General features: G+C 37.9%; 1 protein-coding gene across 12 annotated transcripts in view; it reads right to left on the minus strand.

The window, feature by feature from the left end:
* Positions 1–2,533: 2,533 nt before the first annotated feature.
* Positions 2,534–23,013, minus strand: part of OXR1 (oxidation resistance 1) — a 260,724-nt gene continuing 240,244 nt past the window's right edge. For 11 of the 12 annotated variants that reach the window (XM_064706328.1, XM_064706317.1, XM_064706326.1 and 8 more), the window contains 6 exons: positions 15,744–15,824; positions 12,347–12,472; positions 10,109–10,261; positions 5,935–6,030; positions 5,293–5,366; positions 2,534–4,546 (listed from right to left, as the gene is read on the minus strand). In XM_064706328.1, the coding sequence (XP_064562398.1) occupies positions 4,411–4,546; positions 5,293–5,366; positions 5,935–6,030; positions 10,109–10,261; positions 12,347–12,472; positions 15,744–15,824 (666 nt within the window). In that variant the 3' untranslated portion in view covers positions 2,534–4,410. The remainder of the gene's footprint in view (positions 4,547–5,292; positions 5,367–5,934; positions 6,031–10,108; positions 10,262–12,346; positions 12,473–15,743; positions 15,825–23,013) is intronic. The other variant, XM_064706325.1, reaches the window with a different exon arrangement.

Here is a 23,013-nt window from a genome sequence, read left to right on the forward strand (position 1 = left end):
TAAGTAATGGTGCTTGGAAGCATTTCATGTAGGTTATATGCTTTACAGCATTTTTTACATTAGGTTGTGTGACAAATTTATCCATGGTGTGGAAGGTAATAAATCTGACCTCAGTAAAAAACAAAACCAGAAGTACTCCCTGAATTACCCACCCTAACTCTCCTACTATACTGTGTTACATTTTTGTGAAACTAGCACAACCTCTGCCAAAATTAAATATTTTAATTTTAAAATATTTTCATTTTAAATATTGAAATATTTAATATTTAAATTTTAAATATTAAGCAGGTCAAAACCTGCTTGATTAAAGTAGTCTCTGTAAATTTTTATTTAAGTCCTGCTTTCCTAATTCTGACCTGCTTTGAAAATAAAACCTTTAACCTTTGAGACAATGAGCAACTCTCAGCTACTCTCATGATAGCTTATAGTTGCACTTTCTTTCCTAAATACTGTATTCACTCCCACAATGTTTTACTTGAAACAGAGGTCCTGCACTCTCCTGTCTGAAGCTAGTGCTGGTTTTGCACATCCTTGGTAGTGAAAAAATTCTATCTTCTTCTGTAGCAACTTAGATACATTTTTCATATTCTAATACAAAGTTTAAGTGGCAGCATGAAACTTGTATCAGAAGAAATAAATTTGACTTTTACACCTTTGTATTTTTCCAAGTCTTACCACAGTGGCTTGAAGTGAGTGGAAGGTTCATTGGACATGTACCCCACCCAGCAGAAATCAGCTCCCTCCTCCACAGCAATAATTCCTTCTTTACAAATGTTTCTGTACAAGCAAGGTTCAGTAATACAGCTCATTTTTAAAGCAGGGGAAGGCTATTGAAATAAAATGAGCTGTAGGGAAGAGCCTACTGTTCATGGTGATATGTTCAATCATCACTCATCAGAGAACAGATACCGGCAGGCCCTCCTCCCACAGCCATTTCAGCTGCTATGTACACATTGCACTGCCCCAACATCTCAACTAAAGCCACTGCTGACACCTCAGGGCACGAAGCAGTTCAGCATTTAACAGTACATGTTATTAGTGCAATTATCACAGGAGAAAACGAACTATGATTACACAGCTGGTCAGGTAAGCAGGACAGCAGAAAGCAGAGCTGGCGCTGGCACTTGTGCAGAGACAGCCAGCAGGACTGGCTTGCACACACTGCCAAGTGTACACCATTCCCTCAGCTGGACAACTCCTCTCTCTGCTACAGAAGCACAGCGTAGCTCTCTACCACTGCAGTAGAACGTACTCTTTAAGAGGAGAAAGAGGCGTTTTTTTCCCTTAATTGAGCTCCAAATGGCAATGACAACAGCAAAATACCCTGATGACACTTGCTGTTTTATGAAGGGAGAACATATCAGTGTGATTTAAGATGCAAATACTGAATGAAGAATACAAGATTATTTTTTATTTGAAGTCAAAGGAATAGTCAATGTTCTTACTCATCTTCCAAGAGCAAATTTTATGCACACATTCTAATTCCCATTCAAAAAATTAACTCTAATGCAATATAAACAGGTGAGGAGGAAGATGCAAGCACAAGCCCTAAGCCATAAATTATGACCTTTCTGCAGATTACACAAAAACAGTAACTAACAGAGATAGGATTTAGAGCCAAAAGGTGTTAATTGAAAAATTCCATGTTTGGATCCCAGATACCCAAATAAAAAATCAAGTTACTCAATGAATCCATCTAAGTACTGGATGCTGAGACACGCTCTTCTGGCAGTCAGCTCCAGATAACAGGTCTCATAAGCCTTCAGGGAATGTCAAACTTTCAATGCTTTACAATCACAGAAGCAAACCTTTCCAAGAAAGATGGAAAGGAATTCTACTGCAGAAAAAGGATAATGAACTGAAGGCAGAAGGGACATCAAGAATGTGCTTCTATGTGTGTCATACAGAAATTAACTATACCTCTGATGATAAAATTCATGGTCTTGCCTAAAAAGACATGCACTACTTTCTATAGATCCTTTACACAGTCAGTTGCTTCGCCAAGTATTATTGCTACAGTCACTTATGCTTTAAATCAAATGTTCTTCTATTTCTTAACCAATTTAGTATTTTATAAGCATGATTGCTCACGTATTGCTAACTAAACATTATCCTTTATTTCTACTTTTTTGTTTCCTATTTGCTTTCCCAAGACTGCTCCAATACCTGGCAACATTCAGCTACTGAAGACTTTTGTGTGCTTTCATTTAATTATTGAAATTATACTTATTTATAAATTTCCTCACACCACTCTCTAAAAAAGTAAAATATGCGTTATTTGCAATATGAGATTAGGATAGAGACCATGCAGTTGAATTAACGGTTTTATCAGCAAGGATGATCTGAGACTTTTCTTTTTCCCTCTCCTTCTTCAAAATGGTTGAAGACAATTTATTTCATTCCCTTAAAAAGCCCCAGAAATGCCAAAAATATAAGAAAATGCATTCTATACATTCAGTTGTTAAATGAACAGCAAAAGCCAGCATTTGTGCTTCTACGTAAACTTGACCTTTTAAAAAAACTCCAACTCAAGTTTATTTTTACATATATTTAGATTTATTTGCTATACATCACTGTGAGCTTATAGTACTTGAAATCCATTACAGGATTTTTTTTTTGTAATAATCAGTTGTAACTCCACAAAGACAATAATACTGCTGTGGAAGACCAAAGGGGAGAAAAGCCATTTCAATTTATTTACAGTTCCTTATTTTGTAAACATTTACTCTACACATTGTACTAAGTTCTAAGAAGGATAAAGAGATATACATAGAGACAGGAAACAGAGCCCTGTTTTTCTATTCATATTGAGCATTAGCATATTATGGATGAAACATCTGCCCTTTCTCGTTACCATAGCAGTAAGCTGTCTTCAAATAAGTTTTTTTTTTAAACTTTCCAGAAATGTAAATATTTTGAAATATACAACTACATCTACTAGCCAACCCATTTGGCTTTTATTCCATTTCTAGAATAATTTAAAGTGCTATAAGCAACCCGTCAATCAACACTTTTCTATAATAACAAAACTACTTTAAACATTAATTTACAAGATAATATACAATGTTTGTCTGAAATAGCTGAAATTTCAGCACAAAGTCAGTCACTGTCACACTTAACAGCAATTTTTTTGTTTTTTTTTGTTTTGGTTTTTTTTTGCAGAACATAGAATAAAAGCTTTGAAACAAACAGTTTTGTTCAGCTGTTATTGCCACAATGGCTTATCAAGTTTTCTACAAAAGTGAACAAGAGCTACTGGAACTGTATTCTAGCCTGTCATTTATTTTTTGAGGTCACATGACAGTAAGTTTGCATATTCCACAAGTCTACTGAATTACAATATTGTCTACCTATGATACATGATGTCATTTTAATCAGAGCTGGTGCTAATTGTAAATTTACAACATAGACCCACTCAAAAACATCACAAATTTTTTTTTTCTTTGGACAGGAATAAGCTATATTCTTGGAGCTGAAGTGCTACACGGCTACAACAGTATAACAGTATATATCTGACACTTTATGCTGAAGAAAGATGCATCTGTTTCTGTACTTTTAATGCCCTACTATAGCTACAAATTTTCACTGAGTTTTGCTTGCTTTAGCCTTTTAGTTTTTTGGAACTATCATATTCTTACATTCTCTTGCAATTTCATAAGTCTTTGCCACTTAGCTCAATATTTTCAGTATTTGTCCCAAACCTGCGGATCATTAACAGCATGTGCAAAACACACTTTAAATACAATCAGCATGCAGCTACAACACATATTAACTGACTTTTTTCTACACATGAACAAGAAACAAGACAAGTGGCACTGTTGACTTTGGATATCTTCTAACTTCACCACGTGTGTACTGGGGTGCATTTAGAAGGAATGCTCAGCTTCTCATCCATTTGTGGCACCACTTGAATAACCCATCATTGGTCTGGACCAATCTCTGCAGTGCTGCTGCCAAATACCCACACGCAGCTTTCTCAGAGGTTCACAGAGGGCAACTTCATTCATAGACATAATTTGAATACAAAAATAATAAGCTATATTCAATGAAGCAGCCCCCTAGCAGGATTGCAGGAAAGGTGTGTGTGGGAAACCTGGGAGGCAACTGTAATATGGATAAGAAAATTTAGCAGGCCACAAGGCTCAAAGTAACTAACGTTAATTTTTAGTCCACAAGGTCAATATTTTGTAAAAGAGTCTATAGCTTAGAAAAAGTATGATAGTATATTACAGATGCAAGAGCATGAAAAAACATCTGCTATTTAAAAATAATAACTAATGGCCACACTGAAAAATTAGAAAAAAAAACCAAAACAGGTAAGTAAAATACATTATATTGCTCCTAGGGATTTTTAAGCTGCACTGATTCATGTCAGGTTTGGGACAATAACCTGTAGAAATAGTGAAATACTTATTCAAAAGCCCATATTTCTATGTCTTGAATAGTGAAGTCTTCTCTCTTAGAAAGTGTGTGATTCCCAAATGTTTTACATGAATGACTTCTTCCATGGTAGAGATCACCATCAAGCCAAAGAGCAAACTCTCCTCTGCAAGACACACAATGTATTAAAGCAAAAGACTGAGAGAATAACCATTTAATCCATCAATGCATTTTGCACTCAAAATTTAGAAATGAGAAGGAATTAAAGGATTAGTTTTAACACAAGCACCTCATGGCTGTTAATAAATTTATGCTACAAGGATTTCATTTTTTTTTACTATTTATTATTATTAATTTGGGAATATCCCTCTTGCAGATATTTTGAAATAAGCTAACTAGAGGTTTTCAGCCTCTTCCATTTTTATTGAAGAGATGACATAACAGCACTTCCATATCTAAAGAGAATGCTAGTAACAAATAAGGAAAACATTCTAGAAGCACATGCACCTGCATGGGCAGGAAAAAGCCAGGACATGACAATGATTTCTGGAGACCCTGACATGTTTTGGGGTGGCTCAGCTTCAATTCAGCCCTCTTCTAGTTACACATAATTTTCACATTTACATCCTTCCACAATAATATTTTGTGTCCATTCTGAATACAGGAAGACACACATGCAAATCAAGCATAGAAGGCATCATAACCTTGCAGGGCTGAAACTTTATGTCACACTATGGGGAAGACAAATCTCCTGTTGAAGTTTTGTCAGCATTGGAAGCTAAACACCTCACATACTAAAATTTTCTGGCTGGTAACTGTTGAGTCCTAAGCTACCAAACTGAAGTAAATTCCAATTTTTCTTTTAAAAGGTGTCTAGACAAATATTTTTAACAGATTCTAACTGCAACTTACCCTCCTCCACCAAAAGCAAGAGAGTCCATGTCTCCTTTAATGAAGAACATGTTGTCTCCCGTCCATTTAAAAACCTAAGGGGAAAAAAAAAAACCAAAACAGACCAGCAAGTAAAAATACCTGAACTTTTCATTTTGGCAGAAGGGAAACCAACCATCATTAAAGACAGACTATGAATGGGTAGAAGTCAGTTTAATGAAGTTGACACACAAAATTCAGGAAACATCTGCAGACAAAAATTCTCTGACATTTTATGCTAATTAAAATAAGATCATTCCAAACCAGGTCGTTTTTGAGCATCAAAACTCCTACATAATAAAAAATACCAAGAAAATAGATTAGATTATATGCCCCTAAAAAGGATGTAGTTTATGAATTTTCAGACATGCACCTGGAAGACTTTAAACAGCAGAAAAACCTTCAGTACAATTAAAGAGTTGAATGTGTTCCTCAGCACACAAACACTACCAATTCACTCTGCACTTAAAGATTCCACAGAAAACTAGTGTGATGAATTTTTTTTGGGCCATCTTGTATTATTTTTCAGATTTAGTTAGGTTTATTCCTTAAGGATTTTAACATCATGCACTTGGGGTGGTGGTGAGGAAGGGAGCAAAAGCATGAAAAGTCATTACTACTTACCTCAAAATCTGGAGAAAAAGTGAACATAAAGGTCTCCCCAGTGCCATAAAAGCCATCGCTCACTTTAAATGGTTCAGATGCTAGTGCACCAAAAACCTGTAGCAAAAATACATCAGAGCAAGAAAAACTTCAGAGAAACAACAGAGAATCCAAGAACCTCTAATGATAGTAGCTGATAAATCAGGTTGTAAATAATGTAATTTTGAAATTCACTCTCTGAATTTCACTGCACCACAGTTCTGAATGCACTGAGAGATGGTCTTTGCCATGTCAACTTGAAAAAGCAGGATAGATGAGACACTTTTTCCATTTTGTTATTTCAAGCATCTGGGTCAACAGACTAGACTTCAGAAATCTGGCTGTTAACTTTTCTTTGTCAAACATTTTGTGACCTTAGACTGTACTTAGTGTGTGCAGATAAGTGAACTTATATAGAGCATTTTTAGCATAAAAAAATCCATACTGAATTCAAATTTAGTTTCATCAATAAATACAACAAAATGGGCTGCTGAAATACATAATCCATATTTAAATATCTACATGCCTATTTTCCAGCAATAGGAACCCTTGAAATTATTGCTTAGTCCTCAAACTATTTGAGTCTCTGTATCCTAACTTCTTTTAAGGGCTCTAGTCATTTTTGGAATAACTGCAGTTCTGGTAGCTAAGCTACATTCAGATACCTTACTTCAGATAAATATCCTTAGGGCTGATACCACATCTAGTAAATAAATATAAGTTAAAAAGATAAAAGTAAATCTAAGTTTTCATTCACAACAGATATTCCTTGTGAGGAATTAACCTTCAGCTAAAGTATCAAACAGAGCTTTGTCAAACTTAAACTATCTCAGTTCAGCCTCTAGACAGGTGTAAACTTAACACAACACTTATACTAGTGTTTATATTGGATCTTCTCAAAGATGTTATCTGTGTATCCAGTAAAACACAAAACTAGTCCATTCTAACCATGTAGAACACCTTACGTATTTTACTTAAGAGACTCTGAAGTTTTATTTCTAATTATGGAATACATTTAGCTATCAAGAATCTCAGACAGTCTCCCTACTCAACAAAGGACTGATTTTGAAGCTATTAGGTTGACTCAGTTTTGTCCAGTTGAGCTTTGAGTACCCTCAGGAATCAGGATTTCACAATCTCTCTGTGTTCTATATACATCAAGCTGACCCTTGAAAGACCACCTCTTTGCTATAAGCAACAATAAAAGAATAAGGTTTTACAGAAAAAGTGCAATTTGCTTCCCAACAGTTACTCTAGTTCTTGAGAAGGGATGTCCCTAGGATTTTTCCATGAGATCTGATTTTTGTGGCTAGTTGTTAGGGTGGATAACTAGAATTCCGATGTCCTAGGTTTAATCAACCAGTCTCACCTGCAGTGCATACAATCTGAAGAATGATTTTTTTATAAAACTAGACAGTCCTTGAAGTGGTTAACTGCATAATTCCCATTTCTAGACCACCACTTATTTAGTGACTCATGCTCAGGAATCAGGTACCAATTTCTTTTTAAAGGCTCTCAGGGTTCACTAACAGAAGCACATACCAGTAGACAGAGAATCCATAACAATTTTAACAATGCAACTATAGATTTCATGGACACCTTTATTAAAGAACTTCCTAGAATTGACTGGAGCAGGCAATTTAGGTTGCTTCAGATTCCAAATTCCAACTAGGCATTGCTCAACTTTTACACAATTAAAGTTTGTAAAAGTTCAGTGGTTTTGCCTGTTTTTTTCTTTTGTTTGTTTGGGTTTTTTTGCTTTTTTGTTTTTTTTTTTTTTTTTTGAACAGCCATTTACATGAAATTATTAATTGATCTGAAAAAGAAAGCAAGATTGGAAAAGATTTTTGAATAAAAAATTCAGTAGCGTGAGGCTTAGCAGCCTTTAATGGAACATTATGAAGAGTTACAAGGTACACTTGCTCCTTACTCAACCTATTATCAACATAATAAAAAAGCATTCTTCATAAACATGGACACCAAAGAAACATATCTGGAGAACCTGGGGAAGCAGCCCAGGAAAGAAATTCATTCTAGTTTAAAAGTGCCTCAACCAAGGATATGACAATTCCAGCATCCTTCATAAACAATGAAGATCCAAAGGGAGCAGAACAACTAACACAAATGAGGACTGAGCAGGTATGCTCAGGAAATGTCAAGACACTATCTGGGCATAATTCTGTCATTTTTCAAAACGGCTGAACCTCATTTAGGATCTTCTCTGAACGAGAATCTTAGAAAACAGGCAAATGATCTCAGAGTGTAAGGTATGAATAACCATCTGGTCTCTTAAAACACATTTTTGGAGGGCATATACAGTATTTATCTTAGCATACTGCTAGTGAACTATTCCTGGACACATTCTCCTATAAAGTACTTAAGAGGTTTTTTTTTTCAGTCATGATAAGCAGTTTTAAAGAGCAATCTGCCAGGAAGATACAAGACATTAAAAATAAATTAACCTCTTTCAAAAAAATCAATAGCTCCACAAATAAAATTAATTACCCGGACTAATTATCAAAGAGCATAGTTAGTTAGTATTGTCTGATGTTTCATGATTGTAGATCCTTGCATGAAGAGGAGAAAGGCTCTGTGCTTAATTTCCATATGTTTTGAACAGAAAAATAGTGCAAATTAATTTTCTGCTGTCAAATGCAGACATTTTAAATTAATAACATGAGACAGAGCTACTGAAAACATCACTCCCACTATACTGGTGAAGGGCTGAACGAGCATGTAAAACTCTTCTGAACCACTCCTTCTGCATATGGTGCTCACTGAATAGACATGGATTTCTCCCACTCTCATGTGGAGTTCAGTGACTACTTGATTCAGAATTCTAAGGCATGCTTTCATACATATTCCTAGGTATAATGCTGTAAGCTGAAATTCAGCAAGGTTTGTTTCACAAACAAAAAAAAATGAACTATGAACTTCATGTTTTGACAGGGCAACCATGACACTTTCTGAACATTCAAGCCAAGATGCTCATACACAGAAAGTGACATGAATTCCTTCAGCAACAGACAATACTACATAGTGGTGACAAGACAGCCCCACCAGAAAAAGGACATTTTTTTCTGGGACAGATCAGGTACTAGGAAGCAGGTATATCTTACTAATTTATCCTGAGAAGCTAATAAGTGAATTAGAGAAGTCATCAAAGTATATTTATGAGACTGATGAGTCTGCTGAGACATCTCAGGTCTATTCAATTGTTTTTGTCTTCAAGATCAAAAGGAAAATGAAGAAAATATTTTTAAAGAACTTCTGGGAAAGAGTCCACTACTAGCAGAGAGTTAGAAGGTATTTTTCTTTTTAAGGGACTCCTGGGGTAGGAAACAAAGAAAAAATCAGGTTGTGACTTGAATAAGAAAAGGTACCCTTCATTTACTGTTTTCATATCCCCTGAATGAAACCATGCTTCCTGAGAATAAAAACTGTGGTTACCAAACTGGGAGACGTAAGTGAACTGAATGCTACAGATTTTATAGAGGTTCTGTCAATTTTTCATGACAGCAGTAATGTGCTTTCACAAGCAAACACAGAAGTCGCAGAAAAAGAATCAAGAAGTTTCATACTGCCTGCAGTGTTCGCTAGTCACGAGATTATTCAAGAGAGGATGTTTCCTATTCAAATGGTGAGATGTGAGCCACTTCCTGAAGTTCATAACCCAGTTAAAAGAAAACAGAGCACAACGACAGAGACTCAAAGAACAAGTTAATAATGTAACAAAGGTAGTACAGGTCTTGAAAGATGTTAGCTGCAGCCACAGAATATACCAAAAAACACCGGCCACAGCTAACAGCATTCCAACAAGACCTTCCAGCATCAGAAAGTTTTAGAGAGTGTATTTCTAATACCTTAAGTGCATTAAAAAATTAAAATTAAATTTATTAATTGGATATTACCAGACTCTTGCATTACAACAGCTAACTTATATAATAAAGTATTTCCTAGACATGTAGTATGTTAGAGGACTGCTTAAGAGTAAAACGCATTTCTAAGGAGAAAATTTGCTTGATGCACAACATTTTAACTTGCTTAATACACATAATTTTATCTCCCATGATGGATTGAAGCATAAGCTATTCCTTTATACTTCTCAAATATTTTTCTTGTTGGGTCCCCTACTGCCACACAAGTATTTTCCTACCTGTCCATCACTGTCTTTGATAACCAACAGCACAGGTGTGTCTAACCCCATCATTGTCCGATACAAGGTCTTCAAGCTCATGCCATGCTTTGCAGTACTGTAGACAAGAGTCCATGGATAGCCAATAGTCCGTGGTGGAAGAGACTTTGTGAGCTATTAACAAGAAAATGACAACCCTTTATTTAATTTATGTTTTATATTTAAGAATGTATTACTCGTAAATGAAAGTAGATTACATTCTGCTCAACCATTTTTACATGGCCTTAAAAGCTAAGAACTAAACCTGAAGCTTCCCATGTGTATTTTCTACTTTTGGTCACTCGAGCAGGTTTCTTTTCCTACCTCTACTAGGGACCTGCAGAAGAATGATTCATCAACTAAAGAACATGTGTTTGTTATCCATATAATTATTCTTGCATAACAATATTACATGTCCCACCAATATCTTAATATTGAGTAAGTAGATAATTCAAGTCAGCAGGTAACAAGCTGAAGGGTAAATGCTGCTTGTTGCCCTGTTCTTCTGCTTTTTAATCCAAAACTTCAATTAACACATTTGTAATGAAACCACTTTGGACTGGATAGCAAGAACTGCTGTGTTTTCACTGATGTTTTCAAGAAAGAATGGAAGTAGGGCAAAGACAGACAAGAGTCTGTCTGAATACATGGTGTATTCAAAGTTAGGATTTAAAAAATACAGTATTTTAGCTATGAATCGTGCTCTGCTTCAACACTTAGACACAGACATGTCTATGATGCCAGATGGGATCCACCCCAGGAAACAGACAGAGCGGGCAGATATGCTCACTGAGCCACTTCCCATCGTTTACCAGTATTCCAGGATAAGCGGGGATGTCCTGGTTAGCAAACGTGTGTCCATTTACAAGATGGGCTGTAGGAAGGACCCCAGGCAGTACAGACCTGTCAGTCTGTCCTCAGGGCCTGGGAAGGTCACCTTGAGTGCCATCACACAGCACATTCAGAAAAACTGGGGGATCAGGCCCAGCCAGGGTGGGTTCATAAGAACTTAGGACTTGGCAAATGTGATTTTCCTCTATGACAAGGTGACCTGCTTGCTGGATGAGGCTGTGAATATTGTCCACGTGGACTTCAGTAAACCCTTTGACAGCACTTCCACAGCACTCTCCTGGAGAAACTGGCTGGTCATGGCTTGGACAACTGCACTGTTTGCTGGGTAAAAGACTGGCTGGATGATCAGGCCGTGAGAGTGGTAGTGAATGGAATTCAATCCACTTTGTGGCCAGTCACTTGTGGTGTTCCCCAGGGCTCAGTCGTGGGGCCAGTCCTGTTTAATGTCTTTACTAATGAACTGGATGAGGGGATGAAGTGCATCCCCAGTGTGTTTGCAGACTGCAGCAAGCTGGCCAAAAGTGTCAATCTGCTGGAGGGTACGTGGGCTCTGCAGATGGATCTGGACAGGCTGGACTGATGGGCCACAGCCAACAGAACAAGGTTCAATAAGGCTAAGTGCCAGGTCCTGCAAAAGTCCCTGCAGCACTACAGGCTGGGAGAAGAGCAACTGGAAAGAGGAAAAGCACCTAAAGGTGCTGCTTGGCAGACAGCTGTGCATGAGACAGCAGGAGGCCAAGAATGGAATCATGACTTGTCCCCCTGAACGGAGCACTGGTGAGGCCACACCTTGAGTACAGTGTGCTGCTCTGGGCCCCTCACTAGAAGAAAAACATTGAAATGCTGGTGTGTGTCCAAAGAAGGGCAGTGAAGCTGGTGAAGGGTCTGGAGAGGACCGAGGGAGCTGGAATTGTTAAGCCTGGGGAAAAGGAGGCTCAGAGGGACCTCCATCACTCTCTACAACTACCTGAGAAGTAGGTTGTAACAGTCAGTCTTTTCTCCCAAAACAGGACAGGAGAAAAAATCCTCAAGTTGAGCCACGGGAAGCCAGGATTGGATATTGAGCAAAAGTTCTTCAGTGAAAGGGCTGTCAAGCATTGGAACAGGGTACCTAGGGAAGTGGCTAAGTTACCATCTCTGTTGAAATATTTAAAGGAGGTGTAAGCCATGGCACTTAGGGAAAGGGTTTAGTGGTGGACTCAGCAATGCTGAGGTAACAGCTGGACTCAGTGGTCTTAGCCACCTTTTCTAATACATAGCTTATTTTCTTCTATTTAATATCACACAAGGTCTTCTTACTGGCATGTTTTATACTACAGTTATAGCATTACAGTGCAAGAGTAAAAAATGATATCTCTAAGTCCGTACCTTTTCAATTTGTTCTGGCTGTAGTAATTCACTTGGATCACTAAGATTTGGCCGGAATGCTTCAGGCTCCAGGTCTGTTTTGATACTCGTTGCCTGTTGTGAATTGGTATCTTCTCTTGTTGTTATCTACAAAAAGAATAGCAAGAAAATAAGTATATGCCATCCTACTAGCAGACAAGATAAAACTTCACAGGTTTAAAATCATGCAGTTATCAATTATGCAAGTCATTCCAAAGTTTAGAAATCCAACAGATTTTATCTGATTGAGATTTTTAATGTTTCCAGTAGCAAACTGGTACACAACTATATCACAATAACTTACATGGACACCCACTGAGACGAAAGCTACGGTTTTATACTAAAACAACAAACAGTTCTCATACACAGCTGAAGAGCTTCAAATGCTTTTCAGATTATACCTTCAAAAGTTCTTGCATTTTAAAACTGACATAGCATTCTAAGTGTAATTAAAAAAAGAACAGAAAGGAAAAGAATTAAAACTTCAACACGGACATTCCTTAGTAGCTTCTGACTCACTACTCTTTTAGAATACTTAAATTTTTCAGATATGCAGCAGACTCTGGGAAGACTGCTGCCATATATTTTGAACAAACCATTTGAATGGAGCCTTAGGAATAGTGCTGCTCCATAAGATGATCTGCTGGAGTACTTATGGGAATCAAAGAAGAAAGAATTGAGATGGTGGGGTGGGAAAGCAGCAATAATACTTAAGTTGCTTAATGAGCACTGAGGTCTGGCAAAGACACACTATCCAGGGTCCTGCAGTAATTTAAAATACCTGACCTACATATCTACCCTACTGAGTGGAGATGGCAGAGGCCACAAAATTCCTCATCAGGCATAGCTCACAACAGCTTCTTACTCCAGTCAACACACTGGCACTTCCAAGTTCAAGTGCCATGTCTCAACAACTAGAATAGCTGTGATCCAAACAGATTTCCACCAATAAATTCAGCTGCAGGGATACTTAAAACTTTCTAGGAACAGTGCAATTTGACAGAGGAGTAGGACAAAGTGAGGAAGTTAGTAAGATAAGTCACTGCAGCAAGACTTACTAAAATGTTGAGAGAAAAAAAGAAATCTTAACAAGATTAAGTGCATTTGAAAAATTCACTGGCCTAAACCAGGTTTCACTGAAAGCCAGACTATCCAAATTAAATCCTGAATCCTGAAAATTTCAAGAAAATACGTGCCAAATCCAGTTTGTCATATCCCTCATACTTTAAACATACAGGACACGACTGCAATATTTCACAGTATCACCGTGGTAAACTTTGCTAACTTTTTGTGAACTTCCTTAGTTAATTAAAAAAGGCAAATCAAAGAAAACTCTGAAATACAGATAGGAATATTTAAACAAATACAGCCACCTGAGCAAAAAAAAAGGACACCCCTTTAATCTCCCTCAAAATTACAAAAAAAGTTCTTATCACAAACCCTTGTTATTTAAAAATCGGCCTATAAAGTCAATGTATCAAAGAATATTAATACAGTAACTCAATTACAGTATTAATTCCAAACACGAGAAAAGTTGTGCTTAAACTGAGTATCAAGCAAGAAAAAAGCTGAAGCTTTCCTTTTTTCAATGGAAAGTAACAAGAATTTCCAACATAGTCTAAGAAGTAATTTCCACATCACAACAAAAAATGCAGTTATCCATGACAGTACACATACAAAAAGATGATTTGCATGCTGCTTTATAGAGGGCTATCTCAAAAATGTTATTTCATATTCCAAGTACTTTCCACTTTAAATGCCTATCATACATCATATTACTGTTTCAGCTCCCAAGAAGTTCAGCATTGTCCAACTGTAGAGCAGAGCGCTTTTTTCCCTTTGTCATTCTTTAATTTTCATTAAAGAACACCATGCAAAACATGAATAATTTAGATTCAAGTGGTGTGGCAAACTGAGTTTTTTGGTTAAGAGTTTTTGGTGATTGGTGTATTTTTTTGATGGATTTTTTTTTTCCTTTTTTTATTATCATTAAAGTAAAGCAGTTTCCTTCTAGGAAGAACACTGCTTTGTAGAAGCAGCCAAAGAGTGTCTGTTCAAAAGAATCTGGGAGAAAGCACTCTAACTTCAACATTTGTAGATTTATTTCCTACCAAAGTTGGACAGAGCAGACTGAGCTATAGTCAGATTTCAGGGGCTTCCATGATTGATAAATGTCACACAGGCTACACCACATTTTAGAGCACGATTCTCAAATGGCCTGAGAGCAGAGGTTATAGGCTACAGCCCATCACATCAGATTTTTCTAGTCAGCCTAAACCATGAGTCTGGACATATCAGGTGAAAGGTATTTGGAAAGAGCTCCGACAGTTGCACAACATTAATACAGGGATTCTCCACCACCACTGGCCAAATCCAGAATAGTTCTGTTCTCAAGTGAGAATAATTTTTTTTTTGCAAGATTTTTGATTTTCCTTTAACAGTGCAGCTTTTGGATTCAAGGTTCATGCTCATTATTGATCTATGTAACTGTACTACTTACAAAACATTTTAAAGCAATTAATTTTGGATTATTAAACAAACAGAAATATCAGAGCTAAGAAAATGTTTGCTTACTAATATGTAAAAAAAGTCAAGATCAAAGAAATAAAAAAATACAGAAGAAAAATTTTACATTTTCAGCAGCCAAGTACTAGAGAAAAACAAAATACTCAATGCTTCTAAGGAAATCTAAGCTATGCTTTCCATCAGTAAGGCATGTATAATGTGCACAGCAGCTAACAATTTTATAACTCTCAAAAAACTATGGAACACCTAAAGAGAATGCAACTACCAGTTTCAATCCATAGCCACAGACCTTCAAAAATCCAAAGTGATTTCGAAGTAGTGGTTGTGTGTATGTGTATGACCTTTGCCATGTTGAACTGCCTCAGTTACCTGCTTTTATAATGGGAAAAATACTTACCTATTTCACAGAAGTTGTGAAGCTTCATACTTGCCGTATACTGTGAGATTCTTGATGAAAGATTCCTATATAAAATTAAGCACCCATGCAACAAGGTTTTGATTCTTCACCTGTTTTGCATTCTTTTTAGGGAAGCTTCTAACACAACACACCAGTCTAAAGTAGAAGTTAAAACACAACACTGCAAGTCAAGTAGCACTGAAAACAAATTTTCGAATTCTAACAGAAAATTCCTGTGTGAAAAAGGTGGAAGTAGTAATTCCATCATAAAATTACTGATTCCATCATAGAATTGCACAATTAAATACATCAAAAACAAAGGAATTTTCTGCTGGATCCTTGTAGTGCTGTAGACAAGACAAACCCACTGAGTGCAGGAATTGCCCTGATCCAAGACACTACAAAGAAAGATGTTTTAGTATCTGGAGATGGGGTTTAAACTACTGAAGAGGGCACCTGGAGACGTCTGCAGAGTGTGCGCAGTTCTTCGCTATTTAGAGCATCGATCCTGCGGTGATACTCAGCCACTGATACTACCTGAATATGGAGACAGGAAGACAATAATTCCACTGACAGTTGAAGAAAAGTAAAAAGGTATGAAAGAAAAAACTGGAGGAGAGTAATGAAGGGAAAGTGTGCAATGACAACAAACAAACAAGAAGGGCCAAAAGATGTTTGTTTCTGCAAGGACAATGCACATGTAGGTGATTTTAGACATATGAGTAAACACAGCAAGATTACAAAATAAAAACTAAGGGCACTAGCAGTCAGATATCTCACTGATCTAGGATGAATAAAGAACTGATTGAGTACATAAGTTTCCAGTATCAGGATGCTAAATGAAAGTCAATCTGAGTTACATGCCTTAACCCAAACTCTTCAGCCCAAGGTCCTCTCAAACATTCTTTACACTCAGATTAATGAACCTTGTGAACCTGGTTTGCTTGCCTAGAAGAAGACTAGAAGCAAATCTCAGGCTCCTCAGTAAGCTCTAACTCTTGTGTCTACCAGTGAAGATAAAGACAATGTAGCAAGAATACAGTTTAATAACATCCCAATACCACCCGACAATTTCTTTATCCTGGACTTTCTATTCCCCTCCAAAGCTTCCGGAGTTGCTCATCTGTCAACACATTCACTTCAAATGGCATCTCCACTTTGGCAGGAGGTGTACAGCCAGAAAGTCTTTTGTCAGAAAGCTCTAGAACATGCTGCTCAGGTGCAACAAGCTGGCTAAAGGACTACAACAGTAATTTTGATGTAACTAGAGCAAATAATGTGATTTTGAGAACAACTCAAAATCATCATTGGTATGAAAGCATCTTTAAACAGCTGGTGAAGAGATTAAATGGATGTCCCATGTAGTAAGAGCATATTAAAAACTTCTAGAGCCTACCACAGTGCAAAGGAAGACAACCACAAGTCCAGCAGCTCCCCATCTACCTGTCCCTACTACAAGGAGTTTGGCCAGATACTCGCCACTGTCCTGAGTACAGAGCCCACAGTCATGCATGACTGGCTCTTGAGCAGCGATGGTTCACTCTACCCCATGCAACTGCAAGGCAAGGAAAAAGGAATACTTGTGACATCCAGCTTTAGTAGTGAATAATCTGTCATTACTAGCACTCAATTTATCTCCATTATTTTTCTACTATCTCAAAACAGATAACAAATATTGTTGCAAATTGTACTGGCTTGTGCATTCTCAGAGTCAAACAGCTATATGTAAAGCTTTAGCAATATTCCACTCAAACATGTGACAGTGTAGTTTTGTCCTTTTATTTGCTCTGACACTTCATTGCAAATTTACACTGTTTACACCAGCAACTTATGAACATAACCCTGAAAGCAGTAATGTGAGGACCCTTTAGCCTTACTGCTTCTTTAAGCTACACCCTACCATGTGTGAGGCAATCGGTGACTTACAATTGGCTGTAAATGTGTGGTTACTCAAGCAGATTCTTGAGAAAAAAATTCTCAAAATCTCTGACACCATTATACAGTTGTTGTTTCACATAGTGGAAATGTAGACAGTTTTATGGACACTGCCATCTTGCCTTCAACCTCTCAAATGCATACTTGTCATCATCTTGCATCTGTGAATTGCTTATCAGCTTTTTAACTCAGAGATCGACCTTTTCATATGCCATGGAGATGCCTTATTTTTCTTGCTATAGAGAAACATGAATACCTATTCATGTGTGTACAATATAATAGCTTCTTGGCATGCTGAATCTGTTGCACACTGTCACATTCCATTTGTTTTGAGAACAAAAACCTGCATAATGGCAGACCACTGGTATGCAATGACAAACATCATAAATAGCATGTCATAGAATGTCAAACTAGCCACTGGGAAATTAAAGGAAAAGAACCCACACTCTCAAACCCAGAGCTTATTTTAAGTATAGAGTCCGTACTAAGCATGCAGTTCATACTAAGTTCTGCAAGTAAACCATGAGACACTGTCTCAAGTTTATCCACTCTGAGCTAGGCTTCAAATGATTATGTTAAGATACTTCAACCTCGCAGATGCAGCACCTGGCCTTCAACAAAATGCCTGTGGTTTAGGCCAACATGCTTTATTCTTGCTTTGCAGTGGACAAAACTACATACTTCTTGATCAAATGAGCTACAGGATCTTAAAGTCACATATGTCTAAGCTTACTCGCAACTGCCTTCAACTTCATTCAGGAATTGAGATATATCTTGCAAACAGACAGCATTTTGTTGCTGCCAGGCTCAAGAGCACTGCTTTGAAACGTTAGTAGTAACATTAGAAGTTTATTGTTCCTTATAACCTGGTTTAATTAATAAACTGCTTATGCTATTTCCTCTTCTGTCAAGATTTCCTCGTGTTCCTTCCTTGTAGTCCTATAATCTTCTAGTCTACTTCACCAAGCTAAATAAACCAGTGTTTTCTTCTGTCTCCTGCCCCACTCCCTGCCCCTCATCAGCTGTCTTCCTATCATTCCAGGACCTACTTCTACCTCATTCTACTTTGAACACAGCATGTAGTCTTTCATACCATATGAGAAATACCTAGAAAGCAAGATATTTCATTAATAGGATGTAGATGCAGATCCATATTCATCACACTGGACTGTACTTTTCAGTACAAAATACTCCTTTGTGATAAAACTCTTCCATTAAAATAATTAGTTAAAGGTCTACCTATATGACTTTGCTATGTGCTTTATTTACTATGCTCTCTTTACTATGCCATCTCAGCATCCAGTTTCCTGGATAATCAAGGCTAATTTTTGAGGATCAGCAAATGTTCCTTAAGGACACTTTGCTCTCTCTCTAGTTTTTCTGCTTTAAAAAGAATGTGGGAGAAGAGAAAAACAGCTGAACTCTTACGGTTAATCTGGGCACTGGTCACAATAGAGCAAAACAAGTAACATGTATAGCCTGAATCGTTAGTGCACTTCAGGGCAAAAAGGGCTCTGAAACTGTCTGTTGCAGATGATACAGCACTGGGAAGAGCTGCTGACTCCCTTAAAGAGATGGATGCCCTACAGAGAGACCTCAGCAAATCAAAGGACTGGGCAATGACCAACCACATGCAGTTCAACAAGGGACAGTGCTGAATTCTACTCCTGGGATGCAGCAACCCTGGATGTATGTACAGACTGGGGAATGAGATGCTGGAAATCTATGCCATGGAAAGGGACTTGGGGTCCTGGTCAATGGCAAGATGAACATGAGCCAGCAGTGCCCTGGCAGCCAGGAGGGCCAAGTGTGTCCTGGGGGGCACCAGGCACAGCATCACCAGGCAGGCAAGGGAGGTGATTGTCCTGCTCTGCTCTGGGTGGCCTCACCTCCAGTGCTGGGGAAAGTTATGGGTGCCACAAGAAAAGACAAATAGAAAACTATCAGAGTGTCCAAAGGAGGGCAACAAAGATGATGAAAGGCCTTGAGGGGAAACTCTATGAAGAGAGGCTGAGGTCACTTGGTCTGTTCAGCCAGGAGACCTTGCTGCAGTTACAACTTCCTCATAAGGGGAAGAAGAGGGGCAGGCACAGATCCCTGCTCTGTGGTGAGCAGTAACATGACCCAAGGGAATGTCATGAAGCTGTATCAGGACATCAGTTTGGAAAAAGGTAGATATCAGAAGGTGGCTGGGCACTGGAACAGGTTCCTCAGGGAACTGGTCACAGCACCAGCCTGACAGAGTTCAATAAGTGTTTGGACAGTGCTCTTGGGCACGTGGTGTGAATTTTGGGGATAGTGATGTGCAGGGCCAGGAGTTGGAGTGGATAATCCTTGTGGGTCCTTTCCAACTCAGCTTACTTTGTGATCCTGTGATTCCAAGTTTGAAAAGACATGGAATATATCCTTAGAGATCTAATACTACCTGCTGTATTCATATTGGCAGCATTGGTGAAAAAATACAGGATGAATTGTATGACTCGTAGCATGACTCTTTAACCTTTTTAACCTCTCCACACTATGTATATCTGAGTTAACCACTTAGCAAAACACCCAGCAGTTTTAATATTTAATGCAATAAGTTGAGGGTTTGCATACTAATGATTTAAACAATCAATAAGCCCAGGATTCTCCTTCTGGAGAAACTCATGTTTCTAAACTTTGTTTTTCAGAAAATATCTCAAAAGTACCTAACTTGACAAGCTACGCTTGCCACTTGCAGTGAATGAAACCGAAGGCAAAATTCCAAATATGAAACATTTCTTGTCCTTCAACAACACACATGAAAGTGCAGTTAAACTTTTTTTAATGTTTGATCAACCCCTTCAGCCCCTGGTCATATCATCCTGCTAACTGGCAGATGTAAAAAAAGCTTTTTACACCAGCGAGGCTTTCCTCAGTTTAACAAAGCCACAAGTGACACCCCCCGCTGCCCCCCCATGCCTGTTTGCTAACAGGGAGCAGCTTTCATTGCTGCCCTCAAAACAAACACAGCTCAACGTTCAGAGCTAACAAGTAGCTGAAACTGTCTCCATCGAGAATGGGAGGGTCTTATCAGAGCAGAACAGTGCTTCTGGAAGTAAGAACAGATAAAGCTTAACGGCATAAACAGCTCTGAAACGTAAGTTATCTATAACCTTGTTACCAACTCAGAATATGAAATAAAAAAATAAGTATTAAGAAAGAACACAAGCTGAACAATTTCACTTTGAATCTTAATACATAATACTGAATCTTAATACATAGTTGTAAACTTGGCTGAACTGTAAACTTCATGAACATTAATTCTTGTGATTCAAAAATATTTCAGGATATTTAATTGAAGAAAAAAAACCCCAATGTAGTTTTAATCGGCCACTTACAAAGTTACTTTAGAATACCTTCCAATAAAAAGGTGCCTATGCAAACTGAACGCTGCTCTGAATATTTTAAGAGAATACACAAACTTTATTTTTCTGACAAATTTAGTTTCCTTCCATAAATATTAGACTGCTGGAGAGAAGACAATATTGAAGAAGCACTCTGCGCCATCATACTAAATATGATTATTTGGGATATTTTGATTACATCACAAAAATGCTTTAATTCCTGGGTCATACTGCACCAGATAAACAGATGTAAGATATCATTTGAAGAAAACCCAAACCTTAAGACTAATTTAATTTGATTAATTTTTAAAACATGTGGCTGCAAAGCTATTAATTTTCTATTTTGTGTGGTATTCAGTCCATTCAACTCCCTGTCACTCTGCTGGTGACAAAGAAGAGAAGGGATGACAGCTGGGCATTTTATGCAGAGAAGGACCATAGAATGACAGCAGTCCCCTGGTTTGGCTGTCACCATGGTTCTTTCTCTCAGTATGTTAAAAGCTGTCCCTCTTCAAACTGTTGTGCACACTGGGGTGTTTTCCAGAGCAGGGAGAGAAATGCTGAGTAGGTCACATGACAGCAGCATTCTCCCTGTGACCAGTACTGTCCCTGTTAAATATCCGCCTCAAAGTGCTCTGAGCCCACAGCAACTGTACCAGTAATTAACATATACTGAAGATAAACTGAACTATCTGCAATAACCAGAATAAATGAACTTGAAAAGAATGCAATCAAAGCCTGAAGCACACAAAGTGTTACATCAAGCCTGTAGACCTTAATAACAAGCTATTTTTTTCAAGATGGGAGAAAACACTCATATGAGAGATATGATAATGCCAGCAAGATAACTAAATTTAGCATGTGAAACATTAAACAGTTTAGGAGGTTTGTGCAAAGAACTAAGAATTAGATTTAAGAAAATTACTTTCTTAAAGAGGCAGGCCACACAACTTTACTCTTTTTGGCCTAATAAAAAAACATCTGTAGCAACACAATCAGTAAAACCCAGCTCCCTTGCAAAACTACTTAAGTGAGTTCCAGCACTTGCAAGCAGAGAAACCAGAGGTTCAGCTGCTGAAACCACAGCACCTGGTGCTTGAGCATAAGCTGCCATTAAGGCAGACTGAGCAAGGTTACATCTCAGCTCTGATACTGCCCTGCAAAGACCCTCTCAGGTATGACAAGAAAGCATCACACAGGCTTAGAATTAACTGAATCACAGCCCAGCATGAAAATATTTGTCTCCTGCTTTAAGCAGAAAAAAGTCAATTAAGGACCAACTTCAGATTCCACAGACCTTTAAAGCCATACAAGAAAAATATAAGTCTTTACTACTCATTTACTTTCTTTTAACTTATAAACAACCTTTTCAAAAATTCCTCTGCCATTCTACCTCAACTATGTTGAGGTATTTCATAATTATTAAATATCAAACTATTACTTTTATTATTATTAAATATTTCATAATTATTAAAAATGCAAACAATGCAACACCCAATAATTCAAAGGAAGAACTATAATAATGGCATAGTTCAGGTTGGAACAGATCTTACAGATCATACAGCTCCACCCCCCCCTCCCCCCCAGTCATAGGCAGGGAACCTTCCACTGTACCAGGTTACTCAAAGCCCCATGCAGCCTGTCACTGAACACTTCCAGGAATGAGAATTCCACAAATCCTCTTGAGAAATCTAGTGCCTCACCACCCTCATAGAGAAGAATTTCTTCGTAGTATCTAATCTAGACCTTTCCTCCTTCAGATTAAGGCCATTCCCCTTAGTCCTATCACAACATGCCCTTGGGAAAAGTCCCCCTCCAGCCCTCTTACTAGAGAGCCCCTGTAGGCTTTGCAAGGTGCCATAATAAGGTCTCTCCAGAGCCTTCTCTCCTTCAGGCTGAACAGTGCCAACTCTCTCAGCCTGTCTCCACAGCAGAGGTGTCCAGGTGACACCAAAACACAGCCCTTGGATCAACCCAGTGGCCCTCCTCCAGACTTGCTCCAAGAGGCCTGCATGAGACCATGCACTCATGGCAAAAGCACTAACATGATGCATAACCCCCCAAATTACCTAGAACAACAGGTACAGCAAATATCTGTCAAGGAAGGGTTCTAGGCCAAATGACCTCTATAAGAAAGTACTGGATTTCACTCTGCATTTTTATTACTAAAAATATATAATTAATTCACTCAATTACTCTAAAAACTTAATATGGAAAACTGATTTTAAAAATATTTTAGTAGTATTACTGAATTGATGCAACCGTGCATTCTGACATCTACAGAGAAGTACTAAATTCTCATCTTTCACATGCAAGCCCCTATTATTATACCTTCCTAATTGTCAAAGAAATACAGGCATTAGCTTAACAAAATAAAGTTAAGCAATAACTCAAAATAGCAGAAGTTGTACAGGTGTCAAACA

This window comes from Zonotrichia leucophrys, chromosome 2 (assembly GCF_028769735.1).
Source record: "Zonotrichia leucophrys gambelii isolate GWCS_2022_RI chromosome 2, RI_Zleu_2.0, whole genome shotgun sequence".
NCBI lineage: Eukaryota > Metazoa > Chordata > Aves > Passeriformes > Passerellidae > Zonotrichia > Zonotrichia leucophrys.